We start from the raw sequence: 13,314 nt of genomic DNA, 5'->3' as shown, positions 1-13,314 counted from the left end.
AAACCTCAGAAGAAGTCATCCAGCTTTCCTGCTCTGGAGCTCTAACCACAGTGACACCCGGCCACTTTGCCCTGGAGCCTGGCTCGTGTGGCTCAGGAGGGGCCTGAGCTTTGGGATTTTGCCAGATGGTTCTGAATGCAGCAATGCGTGACTGCCCTTGACTGAATGCAGGGGCCCGGAGCCCGCTTTGAATGTTTAATTTCACTCCTGCCAGGTGGGGCTCAGAGCCTGCCCTTGGCGATTCTTAGGGGAGTAGAAGTTGCTGCCTTAAAACACCAGGCAGCAGGGAAGGACAAGGGTGGGACTCTGGGTCACCCTCCTGTTTTAACTTTTGACTCTTACAAGAGGCATGATTGAAAATTAGGATGAATGTTTAAATTTTTAAAAATGTATTCCCTTAAAAGACACATTGCCATTCCTCCAGCTTCAAAATATTTCCCCTCAGTTCACACACATTCTTGCCACTTTCTGGAAGTCCTCTTTCATGGGTGTCTTTAGTCCTGCTGTTGTGGCTGTCTCAATGCCCTGAAGGGATTCAAAACATTTACTTTTCGTGGTCATTTTGATGCTGGAGAAGAGCCAACAGTTTTATAGTCCGGATCTGGAGAATAAGGTACATGAGGACCCACCAGAATGTTTTCCTGAACCTGTCTTCCCACGGGCTGGCACTCGGCAGCAGCGTTCACTGCACTTCCGATCATATCTTCCAAAGACACTCACAAAAGAAGACTTCCAGAACTGTGTCAGAAAGCGGCAAGAATGGCGGGATAACGGTGTCCAAAGTTTTGACGGGGATTAATACCAATGTGTGTTTTTACTGTAATAAATTCTTAATCTACATTCACTACATTCTTCAACCACACCTTGTACAACCCACATTCATGTGGATGACTCTCCCCCAAAACTGCCCCCCAGGACAGCCACGTGGGGCTGTGGGGTGCACATCACTTTGCGGCTCCTCTGCAGCACCTTGCTCAGTAAGTGGGTCTTGTACAGTTCATGACTCTGCCCTGGAGGCTTGGCTAAAATGCTTGGAGAGCAGAAGAAGAAGGAGCTGCACATGATGACTCCTGAGGTTCATGCACTTCACCCTCTGGACCAAGCATTCTCAGCAGGCAGGGTTAATTAAAGTCAGGAATTGCCCCCTGGGCCTTACTTATTCACATAAATGATGAAAATTCAGCTCCCACCAAAAATTCCCCCTGCGTTTGTAAGATGTCTAAAAGTGAGCGGCAATGGCGGAAGCACGCACAGCCGTACTGTGACGTCAGTGGAGCCGCATAGTTAGAGTGCTTGCAAGGGGCCTGGGAGCAGGGAGTGGGGTCCTGGCCAGGTGGGACGCCCCTCAGTGAGATAGACCGTCTCTCTGCTGCGTGCAAGTGGGTGAGACTCACGGTTGAGCAGGGCACAGGATGAGGGTAAGGGGAGTGTCATGGGCAGTGAGGGACCTGAGTGACAGTCACCACCCTCACACTCCCAGTCCTGTGTCCTGGGCTGTGCTCGCCCTCTCTGAGCTCTTGTCTTCCTTGGTAAAATGATGGCAGCGGTGGCTGCAAACTCCAGCAGTTTTATCACACAGTTACTAGCTACTAGAAACGCCCCCATTTCATAGATGAGGAAACAGGCTCAGAGCTTAAGTGACCTCCTCTAGGAGCTGCATCTGGAAAGTGGCACATCATCCCGCAGTGTCCTCTGAGCTTCGCTGTAGTCTGTCCATCATTTGCTCGTGATCCTTCATGCATTCCTCCACTTGCCTGTCACACATACACTAGGCTTCTCTAGGCATGGGGTGCTCAGGTGGACAGGAAGGCGTCCTCCCTGCAGGAGGGTTGTCATAGAGGGAGCTGAGCCCAAGTTGCCAAGGCAAGGAGAAGCAGACAGCAGGCGTGTGGGGCTGTCTGCGAGGGACTGTCCTTTCCTGCCTCATGGGACGAGAGCCCTGCGAATGAGCAGAGGGCTGGGCTGCCTCCGGCGGGAGGCTATACTTCAAGATTCCGCCAGGGGGCAGGGTTGAGGCAGGAATGGCCAGAACTGATTCCACACATTGTATGGAGGGGTTTTTTAAAGGGTGCCCCGCCTAAAAGTACTTTCTGTTCAGATACTGATCGGGCCTGGGCTCAGGGCTGGGGAATCACCCCTCTGCCCACAGCTTTGTTCTCACATTTTTGGATCCAGTGACTATGTCTGCTGCAGAGCAAAGACCCCTGTCTTCCCAGTGCCTGCCTGCTGATCGTGTACCCCAGGCCTCACTGGGGCTTCCCTTCCCAGCCACCTTTCTGAAGGGTATCTGGGCCAGGCTGGGGGCTCCCCATCTTACCAGCATCATCCTGACCTTCTACATCCCTGGCCGGGTATGACAGGAACCATGGGGTATGGGTGGGGCAACCCTGAAGCTATAGCCCACACAAACCAGAGTGGGTGAAGATTCCACCAGGGAGCTCAGAGGCCTATCAGAGACTCTGCAGGGATAAGAGGCGCTGGGTGCCAGCCCCACGGCGAGATCCGTGGTCTCAACTGTGTCCCCTTTTCCTGAACCAGGACAGGTCCCCACTGCCCTTCTGGCTCTGACAACTGGTCAGCAGGCAGGGCTTCAGGTGAGGTCTTTCACTTCCTGGATCACCCCCCACACCTTCCCTCTTCTAAGGTGTGTGTGTGGGGTCCCTGGCTGCATCAGACTGGAGCAGGTGAGGAAAGTGCCTGCATGCAGATGCAGGGGTGGTTTGAAGTGTGGATGGCCTGGGTGTAAGACTATGCCTCAGTTTCCTCCTCTGTAGAATGGGCATGGTAAAGCCCACTCCATCACAGGGCCCTCCTGAGGATTACTCTGAAGGTCACTCTGAGCCTAGAGCCTGGGCAGTCAAGTGGGGCAGGGGATGTACACCTGTGTGTGTGTGCGTGTGTGTGAGTGTGTGGTTAGGACAAATGTAAATACAAAGGGAGGAACCTTTTGGAGACCCCAAGGGGAGGAAGCATGCTGGGTGCCCTCCATCACAGGGCCCTCCTGAGGATTAAAGGAGACCTGAGGTCAAGCTGAGCAACACTGTAGGTGCTCAACAGATGGCTTTGGGACAATGTCAGAGCTGAAGTTTGTGAGCGCCAAGCCCGGGTCACTCTGAGCCTAGGGCCTGGGCCGTCAAGTGGGGCAGGGGATGTACACCTGTGTGTGTGTGCATGTGTGTGAGTGTGTGGTTAGGACAGATGTAAATACAAAAGGAGGAACCTTTTGGAGACCCCAAGGGGAGGGAGCCCCACAAGGAACACCCAGGACATGGAACACATGTTTTGGGGTACAAAAGCCAACACCGCCCTTACCAGAGAGGCAGCAGTATGGCCCGCTCCCTGTGAGAATGACCTCCCAGACAACGGATGACTGAGTGGACATCAGGACTCTGACTTGGCTCCAGGTGGCGGTAAGCCAAGAGGGCAGGGCCGACCTCCTCAATTTCAAGATGAGCAGATGAGCAGAGACAGGGCGTGGCTTGCCTGGGGTCATACAGCAAGGAGCCCTCTCCTCTGGTCTTTCAGCTCTTCTGCCCAGGATTAGAGTCCCTGTTCTCTTAGACTCCTCCTCCACCCGGGGCTCCTCACAGCATGTGTTCCTTCTCTCCACTCCAGCCCCCTTCTCCTCCTGTGGGCCTGGACTCTCTCCTCTCCCCTTCCCCACCCTCATCAAGGTATGGCACATCCACAGTGCAGGTAGGAGCCTGGATTGTCCATAGCTTGCAGACCTAGTGGGCAGACCCAACCTCATCACATGCCTGGGGGACGTCCATTGTTCACATCTGAGAGTCCAGTTCTGGATTCTCTGTCCCTTTCTGGCTTCCTCCTCCGTCTTGTTTCATGGACAGAAGGGGGCGGAGGAAGAGGGATTTGGCAGTTGATGTGAGGATGGTGGCACTGGAAGAGAGGATAGAATCTGCCCATTCTGCACGTGTTTGAAATCTAGTCCATGTAGGGACTATCAGAAATGAGTTAGCATATTGGTGCCTGAGCTTCTTCCCAAGATTTGGGTCCTCTGAGTCTTCTGGATGCTTCTCTCTGCTAGTATGAAAATCTGTCTCAACACACAAACCTCGTCCAAGGAGGAACAGAGCTGGCATCTCACTGCCAGACCTCGGGGTGAAAAGGAGTGGCTGGGCAAGTGGCAGGGATACTGGGCCCATGGAACCAGAGTGAAGACCATGAAGGCCATAGTCAGGGGTCCTGACTCCAGCCTGAGTGACACAGACTCACCTACAGGAACTTTCACTATCAATGTCATCATCATCATCACCATTGCCATCACCCTTGCTATCATCATTGTCACATCACCATTATCACTATCATTATTATTGTCATCATAATCACCACCACAACTATAATTGCCATCACCATCTCCATCATCACCACCATCATCATCACCACCATTGCCACCACCACTACCGTATCCACCACCACCACCACCATCACTACCGTCATCACCATCACCATCTCCACCGTCACCACCATCATTATCACCACCATTGCCATCACCATCACCACCTCCACCATCACCACTAAAGTCATCACCATCACCATTGCCATTACCACCTCTACCATCGCCATCACCACCACCATCACCACTACAGTCATCACCATCACCATTGCCATCACCACCATTATCACCATCACCATTTCCACCATCACCACCATCACCACCCAACATTATCATCATCACCATCTCCACCATCACCATCATCACCATGACCATCTCCACTATGATCACTACCACCACCATTGCCATCACCATTTCCACCATCACCATCATCATCACCACCACCACCACTACTACCTCCACCATCACCATCTCCACCCTTACCATTACCACAACCAAGACCTTCATCACCACCATCCCCACCAGCACTGCCATCACCATCACCATCACCATCACCATCACCATCACTATTAGTACCTCTCTCCTGTACAATACCCAAGAGCATTCACCAACTGCCCTTTGAGGTGCTGAGGAGCTGGGCAGGCTGTGGAGATGCCCAGCACAGAGCCCAGAACATCAGCCAAGGAGACTGCCCCTCTTCCCCTCCCTACACCCTCAGTGTCCATCATGGATCTTTAGTGCCCCACTTGTGTGCACACGACACCAGTCTGTAGCTGGTGCCTCCACTAGGTGGGGACTTTGTGCCCATTGTGGCACTAGGAGTCTGCTCTCTTAGGTGTGACAGGGGCTTTGTGTGCTTTGTCTCTACCTCCTCTCCACCTCTCCCAACACCTCCAGCCTGGTATGTTTCTAACGCCCTTGGACACACTGCACTCAGTGTGCCCACCAAGGGTCCCCAGCAAGTGGGCAGAGGAGCTGGGATCAGATCTCTCCACATTCCCCCTTTCTCCTAATGTCACTCCTCTGTATCCCCTGCCTAGCTCACCATCATCTAGTAAGATGCAGTGCTAACCACGGTCAGTACTTTACATTTGCTAGTAGCCCTGTTAAAAGTAGATGGAAACAGGTGAAGGTTAGCTCAACAACACATTTGTTCAGCCCAATGTCTATTCCCAAAGTTATCATTTCAATATGGAGCCACTCTAAAACATTAGCAAGACTGTTGCCATCTTGGGGCCCTAGTCTGGCTCTGGAATGTGTGTGTGTAACTCCACAGAGCCCTTTGGCAGGGACTGGCCACACTGCAAGTACCCACTGGCTTCTGCAGCCATGACTGCAGTCTGAGCAATGCTGGTCAGAACCCAGCGCTGTGGTACTCAAGTGTGTTGATATATGGCTGAGAACATGATGCCCAGGGCAGAGAACGTACTGGAGTCATGCTGGCTGCTATTACCTCTCCACCCAGGCTCAGGCACTCTGCAGAACGCTGAGCAAGTGGACAAGTACGTCCAAGCCCTGCCCCAAGACACTGCAGTGACCTTCTCTGACCTGTGTGCCTCTGAGGCTATAGCTCGCATTCTTCCTCCCTTGCCTGGGGCAAGACCCTCTCTAAGACCTCCAGCCATGTGCGGGTTTGCCCAGCCATCAGGTGGCATTTTGCATCCCAAGGAGGAGGATGGGGTGACCCACTCCTGTGCCCCTCTCCCTGTCATACACGTGTGCAGGGGAGGGACCTCTCAGCCCTGCACTCCTGCTTGTACCTTGTACAAGCTGCCTCATCTGTGGACCTGCAGAGACCCTTCAGACCCCTCCAACCTACAGTCTGTTCCCCAGCACCCGCATGCCAGGGATGGGCTCCAGAGAGGGGGTAGAAGACGGTCCTGTGCTCACGCCCAGCAGCAGGGTGGGGTGGAGTTGTTGGCCCCCTGAACAGTGCTAATACTGAGTCGTGGAGAACCTGTCACAGCCAATGGCAGAGCCTGTATCTGTGTCAGAGCCTCTCTGTTCTGCTTGACTCTGCTCTGTCCCTTCTCATCCCCCATGTGTGGGTGGACATCACCAGTCTCACCAGCTCTGGTGTACTGGGGACCACAAACTGTAAATTGACATAGTATCTGTTCTAGGCTCTCCTTACCCTGCCTGCCTTGTGGGCCAGTTTTGGAATATGGAAATACCGCTTCTTCTAGGTCAATGAGATTAGCATCTAGGTGTAGGGATGGATCTTAGCTTGTTTCTCTTCTGATGTCAAACTTACCCATTCCACCACAGCCCCTATACTGTTCCAGGAAGAGCATCCTACATCCTCCCTACACTGGCTAATAAAATGGTGCCTAGCTGGGGATTCTGGGTCTTTTGTTCGTAGACAGCAACCAGTCATCCAGATCCCTGCTATGCTCTCCTCTACTGTGTCTCTTGCTCTTTCTTTCTTTTCCCGCTGTGCACTGTGATCCAGGCAGGAGATTGGAACTCACTGCAGGGGCCTCCAATAACTGCCACCATGGGAAGGGTCTGTGATACTGGTGGAGCAGGGACTGTGTGTGACCCATATGAAGTGCTCAGACCCAGGAAGCAAGAGTTTGCACTGCAGAGGGCTGGACCTGAGCTCAAATGCCAACCCTGAGGATGGCTAGCAAGTCACTTTGCTTCTCTGAGCTCTGAGTTTTGCATCTCCAATGCAGATAGTGGCATCTCCTTAATGACACTGTCATAGAAATTTAATAATTGTCAGTCCACGCTGGAGGCACGCAGGCAGGGCACTTGGTGCCTGACGCTGCTCACCAATTGTACCCTTTTCTCCCAACAAATCTTCAAACAGTAAAGAGATTAAAAATAAGTCATATCTATAGTACACGTTTTTCATAGGTTAAATTCCCAAACACACATGTCACAGCGTCTGCTGTCACTACCCGTCCCCACTGGGGCCCATCGTTCCCTGGTGGGTGCCTCTTTCCCTCCTTGCCAGCCCCTTTGTGACACTGTGTGCATCTGGCGAGGAAGTTTCCTCAGAGTGCTCTTGGTGATTCTCACATCCTTGCCTTCCATATGGATGTTTAGAATCAGTTTTTCCATTGACATCCCCCTGGGGCCCTGGTCGGCTCGCGTTCCTTCTGTGTGTTAATGTGTGGTGTTCTGCAAGGAGTCCGCTAGAAAGAGAGGCTCTGGTTTCTGTGCAAAGCCTGGGTCTTCACCATTTGGGGCATTGTGTTCCCAGATGGGGGCTCTAAGGAGGCTGGGACTCACTTGCCTAGCCTTTGTCGTGGGAGCCCGGGAGCCTGTGACAAGGATGGGCAGGTAGTCTGTTGATGGAGTAGAGCGACCTGCTTTGCTAGCAGCCTCCCCTCCAGCCACTACGTTGGTCCCTCTGGACTCTCGGCTCCTCTGCCTTTGCTATGGGCCTCCCCTGGCAGAGCCTCAGCTCTGCCCCCTGGTTGTCCCCAGCACTGTCTGCTCTGGGGAGGTGACCAGGTACTAGCACGCTTGCATCCATTGCAAATTTCTCCTTTTCTGCTCTTGGCTCCGACTCCAGCAACCTGAGATGCTCACCTCTCCCCCATGCACGCCTAGCCCTCCCATACACTGTGACCTGCGGGCCTGTCCCCAAGGAAAAGCACTGATGTCCCAGAGTGTGAGACAGAGGCTGCTCCAGGATGGCCACTAATTGCTAACCTAAGATGGGCATGTTTACCATCAAAGACCCGAGTGTGACCCTGTTGCTTGCTCCCCATGAGACTTGGGCAGAGCTCTCCTTGCTCCGGACTCCATTTCTTCCCTCTGTGAATGTGGCCAATGTCTCTTCTATAGGGTGGTTGAGCACTGGCTTTCAGCAGGCCCCACAGAAGGGCAGGAGGACCGAGCAGAACAGGACACTCTCCGTGTGATGCAGCCATGAGAGCACCCAGATGTTTGTCTTCCAACCCACCGAGGGCAGCTCTCGGCCTCAGATGCACAGTAATTAGACCCACACTCTCTGAGCCCAAGGGGCAAATAGTGTGGCCAAGCCTCAGTTTCCCCATCCATGAGTGGGCACACTGATCCCCGAGGAAGCCGTGGGCGGGAGGCAGAAACAATGGCCCTTTTGCCGTCACTCACTGGCTCTGACAGCAGACTCAGTGCCCGGTCTGGGGTGGGGTCTTGCGTTCAGCAGCTGCCCAGTTCCCACCGCTGCCTGCTCCTCCAGCCTCACCTGTGCCCTGTACCCATGCCACTTGCAGGCTGGGTTTGTGCTGCCACGTGTCCTGCTCCCTGACTCTCCCTGGGCAGAGCAGACCTTTGTCCCTCCCCTGCTGCGCCCTTGGACACAGGTGGGAGAGACTCCTGCGGCTTCTCTGGGAAGTTCCGTCTAAGCACACTACAGCCTTCTGACTTTAGAATGGGACCTGAGTGAGCTTCCACCACCAACTGCAGCCCTTGGGCGGCAGCGGGTGAGAGGTGTTTGCTCAAAGGAGCAGTTTTGGTGAAAGCTGGCACTCTCTTTTCCAACTTTCCTTGGCATTGCCTGTAGTATCTCCAGGGAAACAAGTCTCAGAGTTTTCAACTTAGAGCTTCTAGGAGCCCCCCAAAACGACCACACTTGGTGTTGCTCTGAAAGGGTGCGTGACCAAGCCAAGGTCACACAGCTAGTGTGGCAAAGCTGATGCCCCCTTCTGTCTAGCAGCCCTTCTCTTTGACTTTTTGGAAAGGGGAGGAATGCAGGACCTGCTTGGTTTGTCCCCAAGGAAACCCTTCTTCCTCCCCGCCGGGCTGACTGACCCTGGCAGCCCTGCTATTGCCTTGGTCCACAAGCGGGCACCATTTCCACCCTTCTCATCCTGTTCCTGGCTCCAAGGCAGGGCAGAGGGAAGGGAGCGCCGGGCTCTGGGCCCCTCCAGCTGGGACTCACCATGGCCAGGACGCTGCCCGCGGAGGCTGCTGTCACTGCTGCCAGCGCCCAGGGGAGGAACCACCGCATGCCTGGGAGTCGGTGGCACAGGCATCCACTGAGGAGAGCAGAGGATCCGGCTGCCTCTCCGGGGAGCTGGGCCCAGACTAGCCCGGCCCATCGGGAGCCACAGATATTCCTCCTCCGCAGCCCTGAGGGGTTTTGTTAAAGGAGATCTGACGTCAGAGGGAAGGACAAACCCTGCATTTTGCTGTGAAAAAACTTTTCCTGCCTCCCTCTCTTTTTTTCCCTTTCTTCCCTGGTCCCCACCTCCAGCTTGGCCACAACCCCGTGCTGACAGTTCTTAAAGGGAAAGCTACAAGGCTAAGGTTTCACATGGGCTGAGATTAGGCCGAGACAGTTCAGGAAGGTGCGGAAGGGACAGGCAGGGCTTGCGGGGGCTGCAGACACACAGGAGGGCAGAGCTCAGGCTGTCAGAGGGTCCCCCAGGACACGTGCACCCTCCTGTGCCCGGGCTGCTCCCACCTCAGAGCCTTGCTCCCCTCTCCTGGCTGCAGGGAGAGGAAGGGTTTCCAGCTTTGGGGCCCCTGAGAAATGAGAGGAATTCACATAAGAACGCGGCCTGGGAGCAGATGTCACCACCCTCATACTGCAGCCCTGGGAAGAGTCCCCTGCCCTGCTACCTGAAGCAGAGTCCCTGTGCTGTGGCTCTGGGCACTTGTCATCCCTGAGGACCTCCTGCTTGAGGGGAAAAGAGGCAGGTGGGTGAGGAACCTTCTCCTGGGTCAGCCCAGCCCCAGGTCTCCTCTGGACCCCGCCCCAACCTCCTGACACAACAGCCTCCCTCCACCCTCTCCTGTTCACAAGTCTCAGAGCCACCAGCTCCACCAGAACCAGCATCACGACAGTCACCCTCACTTCCTGGGCCCAACGTTCAAAGCCTGCCTGCAGCTCTGCATGTAGAATCCAACCCGGTCTACTTCCTGTGGCCACGTCCCTCCACGCACACTTCTCTCACTCACCCCTCACTGACAGTGTGCTGCTGTGACAGCTGACCTTCTCACACCCCTGAGCCTGCTAGGGCTCCCTTTCATGGTAACTTATCAACAAGGGGATGTACAACACTTGTGGCTTTATGATCAGCACAGCCGTGATCCAACAAATGGTGATTCTGATGATTTTTCCGTTTGGTAACCTGGAGTGGGTCTCCAATCCAATCCTAGCCAACGATACATAAAGGGAAATTTATCAGCAGTGCCTGTAAAGGATTTTCTTCCTCAAGTAAGGAAAAAACAACTCTATTCATCTTATTCCTTTCTGTAAAAGTGATGGCTGGACATGCAACAGCCATTCTGGTGTGTGTGGCACAAGCTTGAGACTAAAACACGAATACACTAAGGGTGTCAAAGCAGAAGAAAAAAAAAAAAAGATCCAGATGCTTGTTACTTTGTGTTAGTGAACCCCAATCTGGAACTATCACTTCCAGACTTATTACAGAGTGTAATCTAATTACTTATTAAGCCATACATAGAAAGTTATATTTTTTTGTTCTTTGAAGTCAAATTCATATTAATCTATATACAAGGATTTACTGAAATAGTACAGGTGAAGTGGAAGGCAATGGTGTTGGGGCCACAAAGACCCTGGAATGAAGTCAGTCTTCAATTTCTTCTCATGAACCAATTTAATGCTCATAAAAACAAATTCTCATTGGCCACCACTGTCCACAAGGTGACAGGAATTACCCAAGTGCTCCGGGCCAATCCAGGCTCAACAGCCTTCTGACAAACACCAAGCATAGCCAGGTTCTGTGCCAGGAAGGATCTCAGCACTGAGGATAACTGTGTCATATCCCAGCTGTGGTGAATGCAGGACAGGGCTTAAGAACGCTGGCTGATTTCAAGGCGCTGGTTCCTGGCTGAAACTAGGGGGCCTGAACTCCACAAGGCACTTGGGAGGTCAGGACCAGTCATTTCCAGACCAACCGGAGCTTCCACTGTCTCCTGGTATCCCTTCCACTGTCTCCCGGTATCCTGCCACATGAGCCTGCCAGGGTGGAACTAGAGAACCTGGTTGTACAATTCAGAAAATGTAATTGTTATGAGCCACCGGGAAGGATACCCCAAAGCATCCAAGTTCTGGGGGTGTCCACCTGCTGGGGAATGCACAGCTGTCCCCAGCCCCCATGAGCAGCACTTCAGTGAGGCTTGGGAGGTGACCTGGGACCAGGCAGCAGGCCAGGTGAGGAAGCAGAAGGCCTGCAGTGTCAGTCAGTGCTGCCTCTTGAGGACCTTGGGTGGACAGCAATGTGCTGCACCTCTACCCTTCCATCTAATATGACTGCTAAGGTTTGTGTCTAAATGTCCCCCCAAAGCCTAATGTAGTCATGGGGTGGGCTTCTAGAGTTTATGATTGATTCATGGCCCAATGCTGGCTTTATGGGTGTGAGAGCTACATTTGCCCTAGGCTGGGTAGCCTGCATACAATATAAGGGAGGGAAAGAGGCTCCTCTCTTGCTCTTCCCTTTTTGCTCTTGCTGCTTTTGCTGTTCTCCGCTGCCATAAACTATCGCCCTCTGCCATGTACCACTCTGCCTTGGAGCCAGCCAAGTATGGACTGAAACCTCCACAAACTTAGCTAAATAAACCTTTCCTTCCTTCATTTTGGGCATCAGGTATTTTTTGACAGAAAAGTAACCAAGACAGGGACATTGGTGACCATGCTACGGGGCTTGAGGGGCCTGAGTGTGTGTTGACCTTCTGATAAGAAGAGTCAGAGTGAGCGACATTTGAGCTGGGCAAATACAGATCCTACCCCTGGAGGGAGACCAGAGCGTTGGTCGCGTTCCTGGTGACACTTCCTATCTCAGTTCACTTGGCAGCCAATCTCCCATCACACACCATCATCCCCTTCCACAGGTGAGGAAACTGAGGCATGGAGAGATCTTTTGTGCCTGGGAAAGCTGACATTACAACTCAGACCTGCAAGTCATCTTCCCCAAGTAGAACTTCTTCTCCTGTGTGTCATACAATAAATTAATACTCAGAAGAATGAGGTAGCACAGTGGGTGGAGATACAGAAGATGTTAGAATGCACTCTTCATTATGACCAGGAAATGCCAAGGATGGACTGGCCTTATAAAGAGGGGACATATATCTGGTGCACAGTGCTGAGGCTCCAGGGCATGGCACCTGCATGGGCCATCTCTGGTAAGGGACCCAAAGGCTGTGTCCTATCATGGTGGGGCATGTATGATCAGAAGGAAGAACATCACCTCTCTGGAGGAAAGAGAGCCTAGGGTCCCACAGTCTCTTCAGAAGACACAGTTCCAACAGACTTAAGACCTTCCCAGTAGGCCCCAGCTTATGACAGTCCCTCTATCTCTCCTCCAGCAATCCCAAACAGCCACACATGGGCCCAGTGGGGAGTCATTCTTTGATTTAAGGCTCAACTATGTCACGTTAGTTGATCTATGTCACGTTAGTTGATATCATTCCTGTGTGGCAGATGGCCCAGTGCTGCCCTCAGAGGCCTGACCCTCCCTGCTGTTTGAGTTAGGAGAACTCACATAACCTCTCTGTTCTGGTTTTCTCATGTATAATGTGGGGCAAGAGAGGTACTTTCTGAGCAGCTCCTGGCACCTCCGCTTTGGGGGGATTTAGTAAACACTCAGCACAGAGCTGAAGCTCAGGAACCTCCTACCCCCAACCCATCTGAATGTCCCTTCCACTTGCCCCCCCCCCCCCGGAGCACCGCAGAGGAGGGCAGCATCTGGCCTAAGTAAAGTCTGTGCCTTACCCTGAATCTGCCACACATCAGCACCTCAGGTGGGCAGAAGGACAGCATCCTGTCTCGGACTCCTCCTTCTTGTTTCCTATCTTAGGTCTGGCAGCATTTCCAGGGCTGGGGCAGCTGTCTCCCAGACCTCCCCAGCAGTGGCAATAAATTCCAAAGAGGGGCTGGCAGGGGGCAGGCTGTGCTTAAGCCAAACAGGAGGCCCTTGAGCACAGCCAGCTGCAGGGAAGATTCCAGCCTCTGTCTGGGGACCAGGTGCTGAGGCTCTGAGCCTGCCATCTGTATC

The 13,314-nt window shown here is 53.3% G+C and overlaps 1 protein-coding gene and 1 long non-coding RNA gene across 4 annotated transcripts in view; one reads left to right on the top strand and one right to left on the bottom strand.

The window, feature by feature from the left end:
* The window catches only part of Wisp1 (WNT1 inducible signaling pathway protein 1), a 31,961-nt gene extending 21,665 nt beyond the window's left edge, over positions 1-10,296 (bottom strand). For 2 of the 3 annotated variants that reach the window (XM_005398025.2, XM_013521349.1), the window contains exon 1: positions 9,234-9,507. In XM_005398025.2, coding sequence (XP_005398082.1) covers positions 9,234-9,302 — 69 coding nt within the window. In that variant the 5' untranslated portion in view covers positions 9,303-9,507. Of the gene's footprint in view, positions 1-9,233; positions 9,508-10,255 lie in introns of those variants that run through there. The other variant, XM_005398024.2, reaches the window with a different exon arrangement.
* Positions 1,311-8,438, top strand: LOC102015086. Its single transcript, XR_001236574.1, has 4 exons — positions 1,311-1,418; positions 2,539-2,594; positions 3,316-3,410; positions 8,156-8,438. It is a non-coding gene; the product is annotated as an uncharacterized LOC102015086 (long non-coding RNA).
* Positions 10,297-13,314: the final 3,018 nt, after the last annotated feature.

This window comes from Chinchilla lanigera, unplaced genomic scaffold (genome assembly GCF_000276665.1).
Source record: "Chinchilla lanigera isolate Chin_1 unplaced genomic scaffold, ChiLan1.0 scaffold00060, whole genome shotgun sequence".
Lineage (NCBI taxonomy): Eukaryota > Metazoa > Chordata > Mammalia > Rodentia > Chinchillidae > Chinchilla > Chinchilla lanigera.
Note: the sequence above shows the minus strand (reverse complement) of the source record. Positions and strands in the feature narration are given on the sequence as shown.